This window comes from Orbicella faveolata, unplaced genomic scaffold (assembly GCF_042242905.1).
Source record: "Orbicella faveolata isolate gen_17 unplaced genomic scaffold, um_ofav_v1 contig_26, whole genome shotgun sequence".
Taxonomy (NCBI): Eukaryota; Metazoa; Cnidaria; class Anthozoa; order Scleractinia; family Merulinidae; genus Orbicella; species Orbicella faveolata.
The window spans coordinates 9,636,208-9,659,942 of NW_028301554.1; the positions used below are offsets into that span (position 1 = coordinate 9,636,208).

The 23,735-nt window shown below is 40.6% G+C and overlaps 1 protein-coding gene across 1 annotated transcript in view; it reads right to left on the bottom strand.

The window, feature by feature from the left end:
• Window positions 1–23,735, bottom strand: part of LOC110064403 (uncharacterized) — a 36,616-nt gene that overhangs the window by 6,546 nt on the left and 6,335 nt on the right. Inside the window, exons 5-17 of the mRNA XM_089295562.1 lie at window positions 17,516–17,743; window positions 15,628–15,784; window positions 13,033–13,208; window positions 11,433–12,053; window positions 10,648–10,878; window positions 9,474–9,630; window positions 6,195–6,382; window positions 4,210–4,396; window positions 2,751–2,962; window positions 1,841–2,025; window positions 1,408–1,506; window positions 873–971; window positions 135–299 (exon numbers count right to left, since the gene is read on the bottom strand). Coding sequence (XP_089151688.1) covers window positions 135–299; window positions 873–971; window positions 1,408–1,506; window positions 1,841–2,025; window positions 2,751–2,962; window positions 4,210–4,396; window positions 6,195–6,382; window positions 9,474–9,630; window positions 10,648–10,878; window positions 11,433–12,053; window positions 13,033–13,208; window positions 15,628–15,784; window positions 17,516–17,743 — 2,705 coding nt within the window. The remainder of the gene's footprint in view (window positions 1–134; window positions 300–872; window positions 972–1,407; window positions 1,507–1,840; window positions 2,026–2,750; window positions 2,963–4,209; window positions 4,397–6,194; window positions 6,383–9,473; window positions 9,631–10,647; window positions 10,879–11,432; window positions 12,054–13,032; window positions 13,209–15,627; window positions 15,785–17,515; window positions 17,744–23,735) is intronic.

Here is a 23,735-nt window from a genome sequence, read left to right on the forward strand (position 1 = left end):
ATAATTTGCGCATAGATCAATGAATTTGTCGTGTAATTCTTTGTTATAATCTTCTCAAATGCAGTTTTAAGAGCTAAAACTGCCATGGAAATAAACAATAGAAAAGCGAACACTTCCGCTTGTCCATTACTTACTGTAGCAAGATTCTCAGCGAAAAGGGTTACATCAATGATGATATCTCTGTTATCTCGTGACGGAGTGGATTCCATCATCAGCAAAGTTTGCTCTAGCCATGGTTGATCTTGATCGATCCCATCCTGAGTATCATCTTCTTTTTCCTGAATGGCAAGAATATTGACCTATCGTGAAATACGCGTATTTTAATACCCTTATTTCACGGTAGGTCAATATTTTGCAAAATCTCCCTTTTTTAACAAAAAAAAAATGGGAGTGATAATCGAGAGGCGGAAGACATTTTAAAACCTTACCATCCATCGAGACGTCAGAGCTGAAATGTTATATCGGACTAGATCGTTGGGAGGAGGGGAGGGTGAAGTAAAGGGGGAGTTCAAAGACTGGGTAAATTTTTGTGAGAGCAGAGGGACTAGAGGGAGATAGCTCCTTCATCTCCGGGATTTTAAAGTACCATCGAAACGCTCTAGTTCCTCCCTTTATGGGATATGTCTAGGCTATTTATCCATACTTCCATCCTGCTATTTAAATGCAGTTAAACTGATCACGTTTTAATATTTTTCTTACATCTGTCAACTTTTCTTTTCACGTGGAACGAAAATTTAATACTTTTTCAAACTTTCCTATTGAAATTTTGACGTCAGGCCTACACCATTTTTCCAAAACAAATTTGAAGAAGAATATTTGCCTGATAACATTATAACGAAAGTAACTAAAGTAGTATTCAAGCTGTTTCTTACCTGAGAAAGCTGTCCAGAGGACATGGCAATTTCTTTGTTAACTTGGAAACCGCCAGGAATAGCCAAGGCCCAATTTTCATCCTGAAAGTCTAGCTCTCCCTGTTAAATATGCATTAAAAGTTAATATTTTAATCCTCATTTATATTTTTATTCATACACTCAGCCATTCGTTTGTTCGTTCATTTAATCTATTCAATCATTTGTCCATCCGTTCGTTCACCATTCCTTCCTTCCTTCCTTCCTTCCTTCCTTCATCCACCCCACCACCAATTCTCCTACTAACCCCCTGCTCACTGATCAATACACCCCGGCAGTCAGCTATGTGACATATCAATTGACAGGTTATTTTCTATTAAGCCTCAAATATTTGATGGCAGATACACACGATACACTATAAAACATTCCCCATCCCACAAGTTACATACTGGTGGAGTCAAAGGCCTCAGAACTTTTAGTCACCACTCCATCACACCACTCATGTTCTTGAAGCCCTAAACATATCTGATTAGAATAGGGTTTAATGTAAGGCACCTACTTGGCTGCAGTCGCTCATTTCTTTTTGAGCATTGAATATTTCCTTGTCGTCGTAACATTTCTTCTCCCCGTTACCCCCAGTCCCTTGGTTTCGATTGATCTAGAATACAATGAACACGATTAGGTCATAAATAACTTCCACGATTGGTCTAAACATGGAAGTGATTAAGTTTCAAGATGAGGGCTGAACATTATCGACTGGAAATCTTGTTATATTTAGAACCCAACACAGCCTACTTGGGAGGCATCTAGCCATTGAAAATCCTATAGCTGCATGTTAAACTATGAGCTTTGATAGATTTGCAAGAGCCCCGTATAATTAGCACGAACTGCCTCGTGAAGGACTACACCACTGCCCTACTTTTAAATCCATTACCACAGAACACTTGGGGTAACATCAAATTGATTAAATATTCTTTTGGGAAACGTCTTACCGATCGCCTCCTGCGTCGTAACCACTGCAACAGATCACCAAACGGAACGTACTCTATCACCAGGAACTTGTGTTCCTGCAAAGTGCAACAACCAACCAGGGATACAATATTCTGGTGTGCACCCAACAGCTTCATCTGTTCTATTTCCTGCAAGAACTCTTCTTTTTGTTCTTCGCTCGGATCATCTAGACACAAATGATGTAGTTAAATTCCTATTTGCTACGAATATAAGATTTTAAAACCAGATTCAAAAATCAATCAGCCATCTATTAGGCTTTGCTTCAGTCACGGTCGGAGTGCATTCCGACAGGAAACTCAACTGCGTTTCGTGCTCAGGACTACCTGCTCTCCAATTTAGGGATAATGGGACATGAAAAGAGAAGAACAAGGCGACAGATGATTATATAGTTTTTAATGATACCCACATTATAAAGGGAAATGGCTCAGTTGTGTCGTTCGTAATGTCACCTTAAGCTTAAGACTGGGGAGATACAACTTGCGATCTGATTGTAAAAGACCAAATGCAACCGATCTGTTAAGGGTTAAAGGAGCTCAGTCACGGTTTGCGCGTATTGAGAAGTTTGGCGTCAATTTTTCAAATTCGTTTGTAACCCGTGTTAACCTTCTCCAGCCTTAGCCATCCTTGTTCCTCTATGGTTTATCATTATCTCTTTGGTGTTTTTCTATGTTATTAAACTGTTATTTTCAGGTTTCCTACCATTTAAAGGTAATTTTGTATGTGGCCAAAATAACTCAAAATACCGTGACTTAACTCCTTTAAGTATTTTGCATATCACCGAGAATTTAAATCTCTTTCAGGTGTATTTTAAAGACAACGGACCAAACCAATTAGCAAGTTGTGTGACGATTCGCCCTTTTATACATGATTTTGCATAATGATTGCAATTACCTTGCAGTTCTTTGACTGCGACCAGCTGGCATGGCTCCTCGGGCTTCAATGTTTTTACAGTATCAAACACTTCTATTCCAATTCGCCTCTTTAGAGTTGCTTTGTAAACCACACCAAATGCTCCTCGACCAAGCTCCTCTTCGTATTTTATTTCCTCGGGAAGAAGTTCCCACTTGTCAAGCGGGATAATTTCGCGAGCTGAACGAACTAATCTGTGGACAGATGGGAAAATAGTTTATACACAAAAAGAGTTGTTATCAAGTAGTACAGTGCAGTAGGCTTTTATTTTACTTAAATCTTGCTGCTCAAAAGACGAATATCTTAGAGCTTGGCGATGAAACTCAGCCATTCTGCATTCTGTCAATAAGTTCCAAATTGGATACCAAGTTCTGCAATGGTTAAGACTGCAGTTAAGCATATACCATCAAAGCTATCCCGGCTTCCGAGGGAGAGTTATAGTTATTTCCTCTAGATAACATGCTAGTCCATTGCAGGCTACCTCCGCACATTTCCTCGGGTTGACCTGGTACTTCGGCGTTATCCATTTTAGAATATCCCGAGCTGGAGAGATTCCCAAATAGATTTCTTACCCCGGAACACAACGCAGTCACCCCAGCCAACGTAACAACCTGGACCGTCAGCAGATCCCGGGTCCAACGCGCTTAGGTAGTTAGTTGGGGTACAGCAAATGGTGCAGCACGAAAAATGGCGAGCTAAAGAAGGAGAGAGGGGCTTGGTGCGAGGAGTGAACGATTGTTCTCTGGCTTTCCCGTACCACATAGGCTCAATTTTCAGATCCCGAGTCCAGCGCGCTTAAGTAGTTAGTTGGGGTACAGCACGAAAAATAGTGAGCGAAAGAAGGAGAGAGGGGCTTGGTGAGAGGAGTGAACGATTGTTCTCTAACTTTCCCCGTACCACATAGGCTCGATTTTCAGCCGTTTTGGGTGTGCAGTTGTTTATCCTCCTCCCAAGGGGCAAGGAACGCGGGCTCACAAAACGGCTGGAAATATCGAGTCCACGTACCACACTCCTCTCTTATTTTTTCTCTCTCTGTTTTTTCCCCCACTGCTCCCCAACTAACCAGTGGGCCACTCCGCCTCCCATCATTTTGCCAAATCATTTCAGATCCGATTTCTTGTCTGAACATCATATTTCAAAGTTAAACTATGTTTGTCTTGTGATACGCATATATTATATATGTAGGGTCAATTTATAATAGTAAGGTTTTCTTTGCTGTTAGGTGGATAAATTTACGCAAAAAAGAGGCAAGGTCTCCATTACTTCTCAAAACAGCGCCTGCTGAGAATGGAACCGGCTGTAATTAACTTATAGATGCAGCTTTTAGCTGTAAAATGCTATAACATTCAGAATCTCTCCTGTTAATTGTCCCACTTTTGCAATAACCAACGAATTTATCATGTTACATCTTAAGTATGAGGTAACAACAACAGTGAATAACCTTTTGATTCGCTTGTGACGAGACCGTCTGTGGCACCAGAAACCTACATTAAAACATAGCACCAGCAACAGAATAAAGGCGATTCCAGATGAGATGTAAATCCTCCTTTCATTGGAGATCGCGGTCTCTTGTGTTGGTTGACCAGCGGTTTCTTGTGTTGGTTCACCAGAATTCCTTTCCGTAGGGACTGAAAAAGGATAATAAATTTCTATCTTAAGGTGGCTGGGAGTTTAATTAATGTTTGAGGACTACATTGGAAATAACTGAATGATGAACATTCCGAAGGCTGCCATAATTGGAGGAAGTCATAACTCCAATTTGTAAAATTGAATTTTTTTACTAAATGAAAAAGCGTGTCATCCTGTTTTGCTTTAATTATATCGCGCTTGCAGCTGTCCACAGTTCATGATAATCGAGACTACTAGTACTGTTGAAAATGAAAGACATGGAAAGATATAGACTGTAAAAAAAGACAAAATATTGCAAGCAAATTTAGCGTTTAGTAAAAAAAATTTTAGTAAAAATCCAAGGTGGGAGATCCATTCTATAACAGGGTCCTCGTAGAAGAAAGCTTGGGATGTGTTATAAAACATACAAGATTTATGGTCCGTAATGACTTATATGCTCCAAGAGTAACAGGGAGTTGGCCCCCAAAGCCCCTCCCCCTTCCCCCCGATCCCCCATCGGTCAAAGAAGACCTCAAAAAGTCCATTAGCCCAGTCTAAATAGGGCCAAAGGGTATCTGCGAGCCTGTGACTTCAGATGCCACAAGTTCATGACCTTTTGAACGTTCTTTTAAACGTTATCATTTTATTAAAAAATTATATTAAAGCTTAGTAAATCGGCGATTGTTGGCGAATTTTACACGTATTCATCAATAAATGAGCATTTTCTATGCAAATTTAAATTATCTACCTTGCTACGCTAAGCATGATCTTCCTTGATTTCGTTTTTAGAAGATATTAATGATCAAAAGTCGAATTTTCTTGAAAAAAATGACCTTTGACCCTACAACCTTTTCCCACAAAATCTTAGATGGTCATTCCAAATGTGAGAGTATGGAAATAAGTGAACTGCATCTAAAACTCGTTCTTGTTAAACGATCTTGCTAAAAACCGCCAATAATTCGTCAGATATTTGTTATTTTCCGCTAAACATCATTTGATATGTCACGTGACCCGTCAGAAGTACCAAATCTTCCTCAAAATGCTAAGAACATTAAAACCTACCTGCGTTCTAAATTTGGTTCCATTGTCACTTGTGTCTTTGGACATATATCAAATAAATTATTTTAACCAGTAAAGGTCTTTGATCCAGTCTTTAGAGTGCTTGAGGAGGGAGATAAACTTGGCGAACTTGATAAGCTTAATCAGCTTCTTTATCATCCCACCCAAGTAAAAAAAAAAATGGCGGTGAAACCGAGACTGGTGAAACCAGAGTGAAGACTAACCAATATCCTCTTTGTTCAACCTAGTCGTCTGGTCTAATAACATTTTTACTTGGTTTCCAGTCACTGGAAGACCTTAAAAAACCAAAAAGCCCAGTCTGGATACGGTTAAAGAGAATCCGCGAACTTGTGGCTAAAGACGCCAAATTTTTATGACAATGTTTACATTCATTACGGGCTATTGAAAATTATCATGCTCAAGAGACATCGTCTCTTACCACACTATTGCTCTTAGTTTTGCAGAAAACTCGTGTTCCAGTTTTTCTCGTGGAAATGAAATGCGGTCAGGAATCCTTTAGGGATATAAGGCAAGATTGCTGTCATCATTTTGTTAGCGAACGGGAATTTGGGCGTGATGCCCAATGAGTTTGCCAAGCAGAAAGGACACTGATGAGTCCCTTGGCCGGGACGAAATAAGCTGCGTATGTATTATCATAAATAACTGTCAACTTTAAATGAAATGTTAGAAATTATTTAAGTGGGAGATGAACTTAGTGTACTCTTCAAGTTTCATCAGCTTCTTTATGGTCCCACTTACCATTTGAAACCAAGGGCAATGAAACCAGAGTGAAATTTAGCAGATATCCTCTTTGCTCAATCTCTCTGTCTGAATGAAATATTATTTCCACTTTGTCTCCAGTCACAAGAAGATTTTTACCAGTCTTGTTACCACAATACACACCAAGTTCTTTGCCTGTCCCGTCGTTGATTCTCAAAAAGTCTTTGCTACAAAGAAAAGTAAATGATGTTTTGCACCAAACCACTAAAACTGAGTAACTTGTGATACTCGTAGGCAATCGAAAAATCAGATGTATAATTAAAAACTAAATACTGCCATGGCTCCTGATACTACCTGGCAATAAGAATTTCCATGCTTTAGCGTGCATTATCAAATTATGATGCACGCGGGAAGAAGCATAAGAGTTGCTTGAGGGACGGCACAGCTAGGGCAACTACAATCGGCGACAAAATTGTTGACACATCATCCCGCATTTACCCTTTTAACCCCCTATTTCGTCACTGTGATCTCTTTTTGCCCTCCTAGCTTGTCCTTTCAACCCCCCTGACTGCCCCAAACAGTGTTCTGTGGTAACTGCTGTGATCTTGAGCTACAAACAAGCAACATTGAATCGGGGAGCGAGGTCTTTTCCACAGTTTACTGTACGTTAAAAAGAATCGTGTTACTTGGTGCACTACAGGTACTATTGAAAGACAATGTGTCAACTAATTATGTCGCCGATTGTAGCTTCTTGAGTGCTCTCCCAACAAAATGATGTGTTCGAGCACGAGAGGAATTGTCATGACTAATTTTTGAACCAAAAACAGTTAAAAATAAAAGAAAATCGTAACCTACAAATGCAGGGATGCAGTCGAAAATGACATCCCTTATCCCCTGGCTTGACAGGTAATATGAGTAGACATTTTACTCCAGTCGTTGCTCTCAAATACTACGCAACTCGAAAAATATCTGCGCGAATTATCTGTCGAGCCAGCAGAAAAGAGGTAACTGTACATAATACAAAACGTGCAGCTGACTGTTTACAGAAAGTCATTATAGCACTAAGCCTTAAAGAAGGGTTTGCTTACATGTACAAAATTGTACCAAAGTTTGGACAGTCCACATAGGCTTTTGTATAGACAATCGACTCAGTCTAAGTAGAGTGTCTTGATGGGGGAGTTGGATCTCAGTTATCAGTTTTTCGTTTTTGCCAAACAGAAAATTTTGCAGATCCCAGATCTAAGCAATAAGTTGAAAAAAGGGTCAATCCGATTCTCAGCTAACAGTTAAACCGATCTATCTGCTACGAGGAAAATTTAGAGATCACGCGAGAAAAGAACTATTCGTACTTATTTACACACGCCTGTATTTTTGCGTTTTCGAGAATTGACAAAAATAGCGGAACTTAAGACTTGCGAACAAAACACCTGGCGAATTTTACACCTTCAAAGTTTAATACTCAACACTAAAATGGCGTCCATTAAAGCTGAATCACTTTTTTTTGTTTAGTTCTTTAAGGTCTCATCCACACCACGCCGGTGAAATTTGAAACCGTAGCTGTATTTCTGTGGTTAGGCCTACCGTTTACACTAATCCATCACGAAAATGGTACTTATCCAAAACGCTCTTCAAACCAGAGGAATTTAACTAAAACGCCGGCTTCGCACTACATGAAAATGACAAGATTTCCTTTTTTGGTGATTTATTCAGAATACGGTCCAGTTATGAAAACATAAGAAAGGGGTACCTTTTCTGTCAAAATGGTATAAAAAACTGTCAGGGGTTGGACCTCGGGGCGGAGCCTCCCCGTATAAAACTTTGTAAAGAACCTCCACCCCTACCCCTCCCCCTTCCCTCCCCGAAGCGATCTTTACAACAACGAAATAGAATGACCAAATTTTGAAACAAAAACAGTTTAAAATGGAAATGATAACCTACAAATACAGGGATGCATTCGCAAATTATTATTACACAACGGCTGGATCAAGCCCCTGTACATACAGTAGTACTCAAGTTACGCAACAGTCGAAATTTAAGGATTTGGTTTGGAAAAATGGTTATATTCTTAAGCCTAAAAAATACGATGGAGTATGAATAAAGATAACCTTACCTTGCTCCAGGTGTGTGTTTCCTTAGTTCCCGTGAGGTTTCCAGGCCGATTTATTGCAATTTAGGTGTTTTTAGGATGTATATAGGGGACAAAGCCATGAAGCTAAAACCTCCTATATTGCAATAAATCAACGAGGAATAAAACACAAATAGCAGTAATAAACATATTAAACTTACGCATTTTAATAACTTGACGTTTCGTATGCAACGCAACATACATTTTCAAAAGTGGAAAAAAGACCATTACAATTTTTTGAAAACTATATATGAAATGTAAATAGGGGGTCTGGAAACGAAATTAAGAAACATCTGTTTCTTAACAGTAACACAATAAAAGCCTAAGCTAATTAATAAAGTATCAGCTTCTCACTGCTGACATTTACATTAAGAGTCGACTTAAGTTCTTGGATGAACAAAGTTTCTTTAATTTTACAATGATAATCTGTTTTACCAGAAGCTAGAATATCAAAATGATCCCACTTGATGTTGTGACCTGTGGCTTTTATATGGTCGGCAATGGCTGATGTTGGGTCATTCTTAGTGAGAGCCTTGAAATGTTCCGTTTTCCTATCATGAAGCCGTCGTTTTGTTTTGCCTATGTAAAAGTCACTGCAGTCCCAGCAAGCAGCTTTATAAATGACCTTAGATTTCTGTGAACGATTGCAATAAATTTGCAATAAATCGGCTTAGAAACCTCACGGGAACAAAGTCTGGAACAAATCATTAAATTTGGACTGTTGCGTAACCTGAGTACTGCTGCATGTACAGGGATGCTCATTTGCAAGCTTGGGCCACCTGTGATTATACTATAATTTAGCATAACCCCCGAGCAGGAGTAATATTTCATATGCCCCAACCCCTGGAGCAAATGTCCGCCTTTTGTCCGGGGGGGGGAAGAGTACTGCAAATTAATGAAATTAGTGTTTATCAGATCAAGAGAAACATTTCCGGTCCCGCATTCAAGTAGACTTCTAGAATCTTATTACTAATAAACATAATTGGGACCATCGAAAAGGGACTTAGATTCACTAAAAACAGAGTATTTACGAATAAAGCTCAAGAAAGCTGATAAGGCTATGTTCCAATTGGACAAATGCATAGATCCAGAATAGATAGAAATTCATCCGAAGAGTAACGCCATCACATGACTCTACTCCACATTAGATAAATGTAGCTGATACACTCGATCAGCACAGCTATATCACTTACAGGCAATGTTTACTTTCTTCCACATCAAAATCCTGAAAGTAAATGTTCATCGACCAGCCTTCTGGAATAGGATATGCAGGTGATATATTGTCCGTCTTCCTTGGATAGCTGGAAGGATATCCTTCACTGGTCAGAAAGCCGATCTCTGGGCCATATTCTGTTAATACAAAGACAGTTTTTGTATGTTTCTTTAACGTTACAAGGCGCACATTTTAACCAACATTTTAGGGGAATGGACATCCATTAATAAAGGCCCAGCAATAATCTCTCCCAGCTTAATTTAAACCAAACTTGATATGACTTGAAGGATGAGAATTCATGTTTACTTTATTCGACTGTTGTATAATAAAGTTGAGTATAAAATGGGATAAAACTGTTCTCATGGACGTCTTCAAAGTATGGAGAAGGGGCTTCAGATTTAGCAATTGAGTACTTTCTCTGTGTTTATGTAGCCTCATCTAAACACGTGAGGAGCTGGGAGAATTCGAGATAGGTACTCAAATCCAAGACGCAGGTCGAGGGCTTGCAAAACTTTTGAGAATTCTTTCAACTTTCCAAGTGTTTAGATGAAGCTACGTTTACACGGAAAAAGTACTCTACTGATTTTATGAAATAGCTCTTAAAAATACGTGAGAATCTAAAACGTCATGTGCAACCCGTATTTACATACGCTCATTTAGATACGCCTATCGACCAATCAATGGGAGTGCGCGTACTATCTCAAGTATTTAATAAAATCTCTTTTAGAAGTAATTATTTGACCATTTCTACAATTCATTAACTCCTGACACCCAGCATTGTTCAGAGGGGGAAGGGGAGTAAATTGGATTCTGGTTTTTATGGAAAAATAACAGTGTCTCAAACGTTATGGCCAGGATTGAAGGTATTCAAGATACGTCCTTAAGTGCGATCACTGCATGAGATGTCAGTTAAATCAAGAGATGCTATGGCCAACGAATAGTCAGAAAGAACTCTTTGATAACAATGTGGACAGCATGGAGCTTCACTTTAAGTTATAGTCTCCAACCCGTTCATTTCGTGCATTACAGGTACTTAGTGCTTTGTACCCAGAGGGCCATTACAGGGCGTTTTCTCGAAGTTTACCAGGGACTCACCCTCAAGCATTGTACTTTACTTGACAAGAAAAGAGAGATTAGGCCAGAAAAACTCTTACTTGTGAAATTGACGTGGAGTTCTGTCACGTTAGTTCCATACTGGTTGACGGCCTGGCAGGTGTAGTTTCCATCCTTGTCCAGACGGATGGTTGCAGTGTTTGTTGTATTCACCAGTACTGTAGAGTTCCATATCAGTGCTGTGTATATGGGAAGAGTTCCTCTGGCTGAACATGACAGCATGCCTCCTTGTACTGCTAACAGAGCAGCTGGGAATGTTATCGTTGGTGGAGCTAATCAGTAAGAAATAAAAAAACTTTTACCTTTAATGTTCATTGACTGACCATACCTGCTTACACTATTTTCAAGCAAATCACATCTTGCTGTGATCGAGGCACAGCTAACGTCAAAATGTGGTTTTAGTTGACACAATGATGCACACATGTATATATTTGTAAATTAAGGTCAAGGTGCGTGCTGAAAACAACCCATGAGAGAATTCTAAAAGGTGGCCAAGACATTGACTTTAATGGCCTTAAAACGATACTGCATGTCACTTTTAGCGTGCGAAGGTACACGCAGACTTATTTTCGGACGACGTGAAACAACAGAAATGAAGAAATCTGTCTACTCTCACAGGCTTGTCTGCTCTCGATATTCTCGGGTTCTTTTAATCATTTCTTTTGTCCTCTGCGAGACCCTGTTTTGCGAAGCGGTATCCTGAAATGGGTGTCTGTTACCCCTTGCGAAGTTCTCCAATAACGGGAGTTTCATTAATTAAGGGAACCATCGAGGAGAGTAACGTGACAACGATTTCGGCAAAAAAGTGCATATTGTTTTCAGTTACCTTGTATTATCGATGTTTGTATCTGTGCCTCGTTTAGTGCGACGTCGTAAACCTTCATTTCCGCAATTTTCCCTTTGAAATATGAAATGCCAAATTTAACCCCCACTCGAACTCTCTGGAAAGCGGTTGCAATCTCATAACCCGTGCCAATGTTTTGCGAGGCTCTCAAATGTCCGTTGATATACAGCGAGTTATTGCCGCTGTTGTGATCGTAACTTGCTGCAACATGAACCCACTTTCCTGCTGGAAGTACCTCAGTTGTGATGGTAGTTAGTTTTTGAAAAGAACTGTGTTTGACGATTCGATTATGGAATTTGCCATGCTTAATCTTGATACAGACAGTGAGACCAGAAACTCCGTAGCTGAATAGTGGTCCATCTTGGCCTACGGGTTGAACCCAGCACATCAGTGTGATTGAGAACCGAGTGTCCAGGCCCCCTTTATTCGGAAACTCGATGTAGCTACTTGCAGTGCCATAAAACATGTACGCTCCGCCTGGTTCGTTGTAGGGTCCATTTGTAATCGCAACATCTCCCAGGGTTCCCTTTAGTTGCCTGTTCTCTTTTTCTGTGGCTTTATAGCGAGCATTCAAGGGGTAGAAGGCAACAGGTTCTGGAACAGCTAAGAGTAAAAAATAAACCTTTTTCTACATCGCCAGAAATAACATGAAAATACGATAGCAGTAGAAACATTCTATAGGACAGGAATTTCCGAGTTGGTTTTCTATGGTCATTTTAACCCGCCTTTTGGAGTTGACCATTTGGTGTCGAATCTGCTTCTGCACGGGACTCATATGGCCTCAAAGGTAGCTAACGACTGGCCACATGAAAAAAGTGAACTTTAATTTGTTTCCCGGAGACCCTACCACCCGACACAAGGGTCCTGGGTGTTATATCATGAACACCTTCCTATTATTGGACTAGAACGTATCACTTGACTTGCACCAAAACTGTCTAATTCCCGATGGCTAGCCTGCGTAGCTGCGGGATTTTGCGCGCGAGAGCTTTTGTTTTGGCGGCGAAACCGAGAGTGAACGCGAGTGGCGAAGCCACGAGGGACTTGGCGAGGAATCAAGTTAAATTTCACTTGTGGGCTTAGGATCACTCGCTCACGAATCCCGCCACCCACGCAGGCTACCCCATGCAGCTTGAACCTGGTACTTTCACTTAACAAGGAATTGAAGGCCTTTCGAGTTTGTGGAGGGAGACAAAGTTTTTGTTAATTATTTCTTACGCACTCGAGATAAAAACTCCTTTAGGCACTCAAATATTTTACTTGCCTTAAAGGAGGCTATCTCGATGCAAAATTCGAGAATTCAAAGCTTGGTAGGTGTTGCAAAATTTCAAATTTGTATCGTTTTCCAAAGTCATTATCTATATCTATAGATATCGTGCGATCGTTATTCATTGTATTGATTGATGCTCTATATCAACTTCTATTGTCCTCAGCAGTCACTCATACAGATTCAAGCCTACTCCCTCTTATCAGTTTTGGTTTTACAATTGTTCAAGAAATATCTCTCTTCTGTGCCTTAACACGTTTTAAAGTAATTATCTCAGTCATAAAAGCATCAAACTCCATATCAATTATCATTTCTTACAGGGTGGCACAACAGCTGAGAACTCCATCAGAAATCCTCTGTTTTGAATATTGCTGTCTGAGTGGAATTTTATCAACGCGTATTTTCCAGATACAAGAACTGTCTTTTCAGTCATGTGACCACAGTACTTGCCAAACACTCGATTCTTCTCATTGGTAATCTGTAAATAATCTCGGCTACAAAGAAATGAAACGTAAACAAGTGACGTTCTTTAACAAAGGGTCATTTCAACCTGGAACCCAGATTATTAGTTCCCCTTAACTAGCACTCGAGAATCGAGCGACCCTGAAAAGCACTTATTAGAAATCTGAAAATATCCCGCTTCTGGTTGAAACGCGCATTCCTAGCTAAAATCATGTGCCTCAATCAGGTTCCCGTTGTCTTATTCTGGTCACTTTTATTGTTTTTTTTTAAACCAATCAAAATCGATCCTGCAACAGAACTCTCGAGAGTCACTTGCTTGCCCAGAATTGAAGGAAGAATCGAGATACGAGCTGGGAGATCACTGGAAAGTGCATCACGCACGCACATGTCATATTTATTTCTCCAGCCATTTTCCTTATGAGCAGAGTGTGTACTGAAAAGTCGCATAATTTCTTACTTGGCCTTGTGTTAAGTTAAGTTTAAGAGTACGGTAAGTGTAACCGACTGTGCTATTGTAGTTTCTCACTTCATTCTCATTAAAGTTGCGTTGCACTATAAAAACTGAGTAAATTTATACTAGTGTTGTTATGCAAATATTGCAAGAGGTTTGGTTCAGTGACTTGTATTCTATCATTCATCAGAACCCGAGAACGGCAAGCGCGAAAAGTGTAAAGGTCGGCCCGCACACACTAATTATAAGGACATGTTGCGGCATCGTGAAGCGGGGACCAGCCCCTTCGCGTGTACGCATAGAACCCATGTTGCAGGGACAGTGAGCAAGCTTGTGCACACGAAGAGGATATTGGTTCATTTCTTTTTTATAGCGGGGACAGTTGGCAAGAGCAGTGCTCACCATGCGAGAATTAAAACTGGGGTCATTACGTCCCTTCTTCCTTACCGACGAATTCGAACCAGCTGAATTTCATGCAACATTTTGCGTTGTCCTTGCAATATAAATAAATACATAAGTTAAAAATAAATGACAAATAGAGAGGAAGCTACCTCAGCCTTAGCTGGATTCCAAGCAGGTCTTCTATCCTGGTAGAATTAGAATTTATAATGTTGGTTTTTGTGGAAGAAGGAAAGCCGGAGAACCCGGACAAAAGCCCTCAGAGTAAGGCGAGAACCAACAACAAACTCAAACCACATATGGCACCGGGTCGGAATCGAACGCCAGCCACATTGGTGGGAGGTGAGCGCTTTCATCACTGCGCCATCTCTGCTCCCTTTTTCGCGCTAGTAAAACTTTCACACTAGGAAAATGTCACTAAAACGTGTCCAACGTATGCAACGTGTACCCTAGTGTGTGCCAATCTTAAGAATCTGGATGACTATCTTTCCTCGAGGTTTCTGTCAAGACTTTATCTGTCAAAAAATAATGATGACGATAAAAATAAAACATATATCTGGGCGATTTCACAGAGATATGCCCAATAGGTTTTCGCCTGGATCCGGGCTGTGCCCGAATCCAGGCTAAGGTAGTGACTTTAAACCCAGGGGGGCTCCGTCACGGCCAGGCTGGCCACATGGTCCAGGCACTGGCCTATCTGCTGGTGGTTTGCTCGCGGCTAGCTGTCAAAAGCAGTAGGGAGGGGAGGGTGTCTTGTGCTGACACCCCCACCTGACTAGACTTTGAGTTTTTAGTATTAAATAACCTTGATATTGACTGTGTTTCTGGGTATTTTACTCAGTTGTTTAACCTTGTTTGAGGGTTCTGTGTTGACGTGACATGGCACCCTGCTGCAGAGGTCCATGCCACGTGCATGCGTGACGGGCTAATCTGCTAGCCAGGAGTTGGTCAGATGACTTCTGGCCGGTGGGACTGTCTTTGAGTTAATGCGGGCATGTTTTTGCGAATTCGGGTAGATATACATATTAAAGACTCTACTCAGCCTTCACCATTTTTGATGCCATCGAAATTATTGATATTGCATAGTGAAGCGAAGTCTTATTGCTTACTGCAAGTTGTGTTCCTGAAAGTATGTTAAATTATCTTTAGTAGTTTTAGTGATTTCCTTCGTCTCGACATGCTGCGAATAAAATATAATAACCAAACCCTCGCATGTAAACAAAAACAAAGGTGTGGTTGATTAGGGCCCCGTAACTTACAGCTATAATTTAGTTTCAGAATTTTTCGTCCTTGTTGCTAAAAAGTTACTCAAATTGAAAAACATTCAATCATTACTTGGTGATAAAACGAAGGAAATTCAGCCTTACGCCACTTTAAGAACTCGAAGTTGTTGAAGAAACTAAACTCATGTTCACAGCTGAAAAGTTCCCTCTTACAACTTGTAATCAAATAATCAGATTAACACAAATATGACTTTCCTTGGAAAAAAAAGAGGAGACTTTCCCCCATTCAGGCTTTACATTCTGTGGAGAAAATGATGCAGGTCACTGGAACTCTCCCTACATTCAAAACTTGTTAACACACTAAAAATCAGTACTTACTCGCAAGATATACTATCCTCCAGGTAAAGTTTGTTAATGGTAACATTAATCACCATGCCTTGTGGAATAGGAACCGAAGAAACACAATCTGTATTGTTTGGGTAATCATTAGGATATCCGGGACTTCTGAGTGTATTTTCAATCACTGGACCACACCCTGCATGTAACAAATCAAAATAATAAAAAGACAGTTGATATCGACGGGCTAGTTTTATTCCCTGCAACTGTTTTTTTTTTTCTTTTTTTTCATTGACCCTGAAAAGCCGCATTGGGGGGAATGGTTAATTAAGACATTTATTTTAATACTTACTTATTAATTTTAATTTATTTCTCTAACTTTTTTGTGTCAGATTCGAAAACCTTCAAGTGCCTATCAAGCCACTTCAAGGCACCAAAACACACAGATTCCTTCATCCTTCATAATGAGGTAGTCATTTATCTGAGATATAGGTATGGATGTGAGGTTCATTCGATCCTTCGATTCCTGTAAGACTTTTTGTAAATCCGCTGACCAGTGTGTTAAGGAGTCACAGTCGAGTGCACCGCGCGATACAATTTATTTATCAAGTGATTTGTTTCAGTAGCAAAGCTTCTTATTCGTGGATCGTTTATACGCTCAACAATGTATGTCTTTTTTTTGTTTTTGTTTTTAACTTAAAGTTGCCACCGATAAACCAATTCAATTGTTGTTGTTTTTTTTTCCATGACCTGGAGGAAAACATCACTTTGTTATGCCATCACGCGCCATCACGTGCCATCACATGCCATTAGATGTCATTGCAAATTGCTTCCAGAGAAACGTCAGGTGAATTAACAAAATGAGAACATATCAGAAGGATTGTGAACGTGAAACAAATGCATGCAGGCAGATTCCTCCCTCCCCGCGGGAAGGGATACGTACACCCTCCCTTCGTCTGTTATCACTTGCCATAAGTTTGTGTCAAATAGTAGCCACAATTCAGTATGCATGGAGGGTGACAAATGGTTTTTGTGTGATTTGTGATGTCCCCAAAATTAGTAGGGTGACCCGTGATTGAGATCAAATTAGCCGCGTGACATGGGACAGGACATCACAACGTCATGCCTGCTTTGCTATTTTACAGGTACGTGATGCGTGATTTACCACGTAGATCTCCTTGATAGGTGAATGTTTTTGGACCTAGAAGGATACCATTCATTCAAAGTAAATAGAGTCTTAATAAAGATCGATATACCGTAGAAGACGTGACATCATTTTCTCTTTTTATTTCTGAAAGAATGTCGTCCCAAACGGCTGAACTGAAGAGACATTAGTGTTTGGAATCATTTTACGCCACCCGAGAAGACGCTTCTGCAAGCAATGACCTCCTACAGAGAGAAAACATCTGTGTACCACATGCACTTAATGAAGGTCATCATAAAAACCCAGCTGAATTCAAAAGCCACGTTATGTCCTTCACAGACATAAAAACAGTTGTCGAATAGCAAGGGTGCATTAGATGTCTTCTCAATTCGTATTTGATTGTGTTATAGGGGAAGGAAATAGCATGCGGGTGGAGCTAGCCGAGAGAGTTCTGGAGAGGTAAAAACCCCACCCTGCTTGGCTCACTTCGCTCGCCTTCTTTTTTCACGGATGCAGACCAAATCTCCCAGTATGCCGGACGGTCACCACTTCTATTTTGGCCGATAATTGGCATTTTCGGTGTAATGCCGCTGCTGCGATTGAATCGGCGTTTTTAGGGTCAAGAAGATAAACTTACTTCTTTTGACATGATGCGTGGTTGGTGAAAAAATTCTCCGTGATGCGTGATTTGATAGAAAACTTCAGCGTGACGCATGTTTGGTACCCCCCCCCCCCCCCTTGCAACCCTCACCATGGGGTTAATTTCAAAATATATTATTTTCTCACCTCCTTTTATTACGAAACCCTTTACATCAGTTCCATACTTGTTAGTGGCCACACAGGTGTAGTTACCTTCTTGGTATAATTTACTGCTTGCAATGTTTGTTCTGTTCATCACCACTGTAAAGTTCCGTATCAATGCTATGTATATGGGAGGGGTTCCAGTGGCTGAACATGGCACTTGGCTACCTGGTTCTACTCTCACCGCAGCATCTGAAACAATCTTGGGTGGCACTAGTGAAGTAATGTTTTAATTCAGTTGGCGCTTAAAGATTTTTTACTAATTATTAAAAACTGGATCATTGGATAATGCAATTCAAAAGTTTTCATTGGCTTAGCAATCATGGTAAATGAGCAAATATGGTGGGCGTACGCGTGAATTTTTTGGGCCTTTTTACTTTTATCTTACTTTAGTTTCTATATTTTGGGGGCGTTTTTATTAAAACAATTATCCCACTTGCGTTTGTTGGATATAAGATGATTATAGCCAACTCGGCGCTCTGCGCTTCGTTGGCTGTCTACCATCTCATATCCAACACGCTCTCATGGAATAATTCTTAAATAGCCCATGCAGTTCCGACTTGACCTAAACTTCACAAGTGAGTAAAAATAAATGCACTGTTTCTGACTTGTGTTCCTGTGTCTTTTTTAGTCGTTTAGGAGGGATCTGAATGAAGCGAAGACGGTTTACATTTCGAATATTATCTTGTCTGCCGCTTTATAATTTATGACGCTACGCCTCGAGTTTCCATGATCCTAGTTAATGACGATAATGGAAACTTGAGACGTATTCGGAGCATCAGACTTATTTTCGGACGACCCGAGACAACAGAAATTTCGAAATCCGTCTACTCTCACAGGCTTGTCTGCTCTCGATATTCTCCGGTTCTATTAATCATTTCTTTTGTCCTCTAGTGAAACATTGTTTTGCCAAGGGAGATCCTGAAACGGGTGTCTGTTACCTCTTGCGAAGTTCTTCAATAACGGGAGTTTTATTAATTAAGGGAATCATCGGGGAGGGTAACTAGACAACTATTTCGGGAAAAAGTGCATATTGTTTTTCAGTTACCTTGTATTATTGATGTTTGTATCTGTGCCTCGTTCAGTGCGACATCGTAAACCTTCATTTCCGCAATTTTCCCTTTGAAATATGAACTGCCAAATTTAACCCCCATTCGAACTCTCTGGAAAGCGGTTGCAATCTCATAACCCGTGCCAATGTCTTGCGAGGCTCTCAAATGTCCGTTGATATACAGCGAGTTATTTCCGCTGTTGTGATCGTAACTTGCTGCAACATGAACCCACTCTCCAGCTGGAAGAACCTCAGTTGTTATAGTAGTCAGTGTTTGTAAAGATTGATGTTTGATGATTCGATTAAAGAATCTGCCGTTGTTAATCCAGATACAGACAGTGGAATCAGAAACTCCGTAGCTGAATAGTGGTCCATCTTGGCCTCCGGGTTGAACCCAGCACATCAGTGTGATTGACAACCGAGTGTCCAGGCCCCCTTTATTCGGAAACTCGATGTAGCTGCTTTCAGTGCCATTAAACATGTACGCTCCGCCTGGTTCGTTGTAGGGTCCATTTGTAATTGCAACATCTCCCAGGGTTCCCCTTAGTTGCCTGTTCTCTTTTTCTGTGGCTTTATAACGAGCATTCAAGGGGTAGAAGGCGATAGGTTCTGGAACAGCTAAGAGTAAAAATAAACCTTTTTGACATCGCCAGAAATAACATGAAAATACGATAGCAGTAGAAACATTCTATAAGACAGGAATTTCCGAGTTGGTTTTCTATGGTCGTTTTAACCCGCCTTTTGGAGTTGATCATTTGGTGTCGAATCTGGTTCTGTACGGGACTCGTTTGGTCCTAAAGATAGCTAACGACTGGCCACGAGGAAAAAGTGAACTTTTTTTCCCGGAGACCCTACCACTCGACACAAGGGTCCTGGGTTTTATATCATGAACACTTACCTATTATTGGACTAGAACGTGTCACGTGACTTGCTCCAAAACTGCCTAACTCCCGATGGCTAGCCTGCGTAGCCGCGGGATTTTGCGCGCGAGAGCTTTTGTTTCGGCGACGAAACCGAGAGTGAACGCGAGTGGCGAAGCCAAGCCACGAGGGAATTAGCGAGGAGTCAAGTTAAATTTAACTCGTTGGCTTAGGATCACTCGCTCACGAATCAGGCCACCTACGCAGGCTACCCCATGCAGCTTGAACCTGGTACTTTCACTTAGCAAGGAATGGAAGGCCTTTCGAGTTTGTGGAGGTAGACAAAGTTTTTGTTAATTATTTCTTACGTGTTCAAGATAAAAACTCCTTTAGGCACTCATATATTTCACTTGTCTTAAAGGAGGCTATCTCGATGCAAAATTCGAAAATTCAAAGCTTGGTAGGTGTTGCAAAATTTCAAATTTGTATCGTTTTCCAAAGTCATTATCTATGTCTATAGATATCGTGCAATCGTTATTCATTGTATTGATTGATTCCCTATATCAACTTCTATTGTTCCCAGCAGTCACTCTTACAGATACAGGCCTACTCGCTTTAATCAGTTTTGGTTTTATAGTTGTTCGAGAAATATCTCTCTTCTGTGCCTCAACACGTTTTAAAGTGATTATCTCAGTCATAAAAGCATCAAACTCCTTATCAATTATCATTTCTTACAGGGTGGCACAACAGCTGAGAACTCCATTAGAAATCCTCTGTTTTGAATTTTGCTGTTTGAGTGGAGTCTTATCAAGGCGTATTTTCCAGATACAAGAACTGTCTTTCCAGTCATGTGACCACAGTACTTGCCAAACACCCGGTTCTTCTCATTGGTAATCTGTAAATAATCTCGGCTAAAGAAATGAAACATAAACAAGTGACGTTCTTTAACAAAGGGTCATTTCAACCTGGAACCCAGATTATTCGTTCCCCTACTAGCACTCGAGAATCGAGCGACCCTGAAAAGCACTTATTAGAAATCCGAAAATATCCCGCTTCCGGTTGAAACGCGCATTCCTAGCTAAAATCATGTGCCTCAATCAGGTTCCTGTTGTTTTATTCTGGTCGCTTTTGTTGTTTTGTTGTTTTTTTTAAACCAATCAAAATCGATCCTGCAAAAGAACTCTCGACAGTCACTTGCTTGCGCAGAATTGAGCGAAGAATCGAGATACGAGCTTGGAGATCACTGAGAAGTGCATCACGCACGCGCATGTCATATTTATTCCTCCAGCCATTTTCCTTATGAGCGCAGTGTGTACTGAAACGTCGCGTAATTTCTTACTTGGCAATGTGTTAAGATAAGCTTAAGAGTACGGTAAGTGTAACCGACTGTGCTATTGTAGTTTCTCACTTCATTCTCGCGCTATAAAATGAGTAAATTTATACTAGTGTTGTTATGCAAGTATTGCGAGGTTTGGTTCAGTGACTTGTATTCTATCATTCATCAGAACCCGAGAACGGCAAGCGCGAAAAGCTAGTGTAAAGGTCGACCGGCACACACTAATAAGGACATGCTGCGGCATCATGAAGCGGGGACCAGCCTCTTCGCGTGTACGCATAGAACCCATGTTGCAGGGACAGTGAGCAAGCTTGTGCACACGAAGAGGATATTGGTTCATTTCTTTTTTATAGCGGGGACAGTTGGCAAGAGCAGTGCTCACCATGCGAGAATTGAAACTGGGGTCATTACGTCCCTTCTTCCTTACCGACAAATTCGAACCAGCTGAATTTCATGTAACATTTTGCGTTGTCCTCGCAATATAAATAAATACATAAGTCAAAAATAAATGACAATATTAAGAGAGGAAGCTACCTCAGCCTTAGCTGGTTTCCAAGGAGGTCCTCTATCCTGGTAGAATTGGAATTTATAATGTTGGTTTTTGTGGAAGAAGGAAAGCCGGAGAACCCGGACAAAAGCCTTCAGAGTAAGGCGAGAACCAGCAACAAACTCAACCCACACATGGTACCGGGTCGGAATCGAACGCCAGACACATTGGTGGGAGATGAGCGCTTTCATCACTGCGCAATCCCTGCTCCCTTTTCCGCGCTAGTAAAACTTTCACACTAGGAAAATGTCGCTGAAACGTGTCCAACGTGTGCAACGTGTCCCTTACTGTGTGCCAATCTTAAGAATCTAGATGACTGTCTTTCCTCACGGTTTCTGTCAAGACTTTATCATTCAAAAAATAATGATGACGATAAAAATAAAACATATATCTGGGCGATATCTGGGCGGCTAGCTGTCAAAAGCAGTAGGGAGGGGGAGGGTGTCTTGTACTGACACCCCCACCTGACTAGACTTTGAGTTTTCAGTATTAAATAACCTTGATATTGACTGTGTTTCTGGGTATTTTACTCAGTTGTTTAACCTTGTTTGAGGGTTCTGTGTTGATGTGACATGGCACCCTGCTGCAGAGGTCCATGCCACGTGCATGCGTGACGGGCTAATCTCCTAGCCAGGAGTTGGTCAGATGACTTCTAGCCGGTGGGATTGTCTTTGAGTTAATGCGGGCATGTTTTTGCGAATTCGGGCAGATATACATATTAAAGGCCCTACTCAGCCTTCACCATTTTCGATGCCACCGAAATTATTGATATTGCATAGTGAAGCGAAATCTTTTTGCTCTACTGTAAGTTGTGTTCCTGAAAGTATGTTAAATTATCTTTAGTAGTTTCGTAGTGATTTCCTTCGTTTCGACATGCTGCGAATAAAATATAATAGCCAAACCCTTGCAATAAGCAAAGACAAAGATGTGGTTGACTAGGGCCCCTTAACTTACAGCTATAATTTAGTTTCAGAATTTTTCGTCCTTGTTATTAAAAAGTTACTGAAATTGAAAAACATTCAATCATTACTTGGTGATAAAACGAAGGAAATTCAGCCTTACGCCGCTTTAAGAACTCGAAGTTGTTGAAGGACCTGAGCACATGCTCACAGCTGAAAGGTTTCCTCCTACAACTCGAGATCAAATAATCAGATTAACACAAATGAGACTTTCCTTGAAAAAAAAGGAGATTTTTGCCCATTCAGTCTTTACATTCTGTGGAGAAAGTGATGCAGGTCACTGGACCTCTGCCTACATTCGCAACTTGTTAACACATTAAAAATCAATACTTACTTGCAAGATATACTATCCTCCAGGTAAAGTTCGTTAATGGTAATATTAATCACCATGCCTTGTGGAATAGGAACCGAAGAAGTACAATCTGTATTATTTGGGTAATCGTTAGGATATCCGGGACTTCTGAGTGTATTTTCAATCACTGGACCACACCCTGCATGTAACAAATCAAAATATTAAAAAGACAGAGTTAATATCGACTGAATAGTTTTACTCCCTGCAACTGTTTGTTTCTATTGACCCTGAAAAGCCGCATCGGGGGAGTGGTAAATTAAGATATTTATTTTAATACTTATTTATTAATCTTTATTTATTTCTCTAACTTTTTTGTGTCAATTTCAAAACCCGTCAAGTGCCTATCAAGCCACTTCAAGGCACCAAAACACACAGATTCCTTCATCTCATTTTTAACTCGCATAATGAGGTAGTCATTAATCCCAGATATAGCTATGGATGTGAGGTTCACTCGATCCTTCGATTCCTGTTGGACTTTTTGCCAATCCGCTGACCAGTATGTTAAGAATTCACGGTCGAGTGCACCGCGCGATACAATTTATTTATCAAGTGATTTGTTTCGGTAGCAAAGCTTCATATTCGTGGATCGTTTATACGGTCGACAGTGCATGTTTTTCTTTTTTTAAAACTTAAAGTTCCCACCGATAAACCAATTCAATTGTTTTTGTTTTTTTTCCATGACTTGGAGAAAAACATCACTTTGTCATGCCATCACGTGCCATCACGTGCCATCACGTGCCATTAGATGTCATTGCAAATTGCTTCCAGAGAAACTTCAGATGAATTAACAAAATTTGGTCGCATTTTCATGAGAACATATCAGAAAGATTGTGAACGTGAAACAAATGCGTGCATGCAGATTTCTCCCTCCTCGCGGGAAGGGATACGTACCCCCTCCCTTCGTCTGTTATGACTTACCATAAGTGTGTGTCAAATACTAGTCTCAATTCAGTGTACATGGAGGGTGATGAATGGTTTTTGCGTGATTTTTGATGTCCTTAAAATTAGTAGGGCGTCGCGTGATTGAGATCAAATTAGCCGCGTGACGCGGGACAGGACATCACAACGTGATGCGTGATTTACTATTTTACAGGTACGTG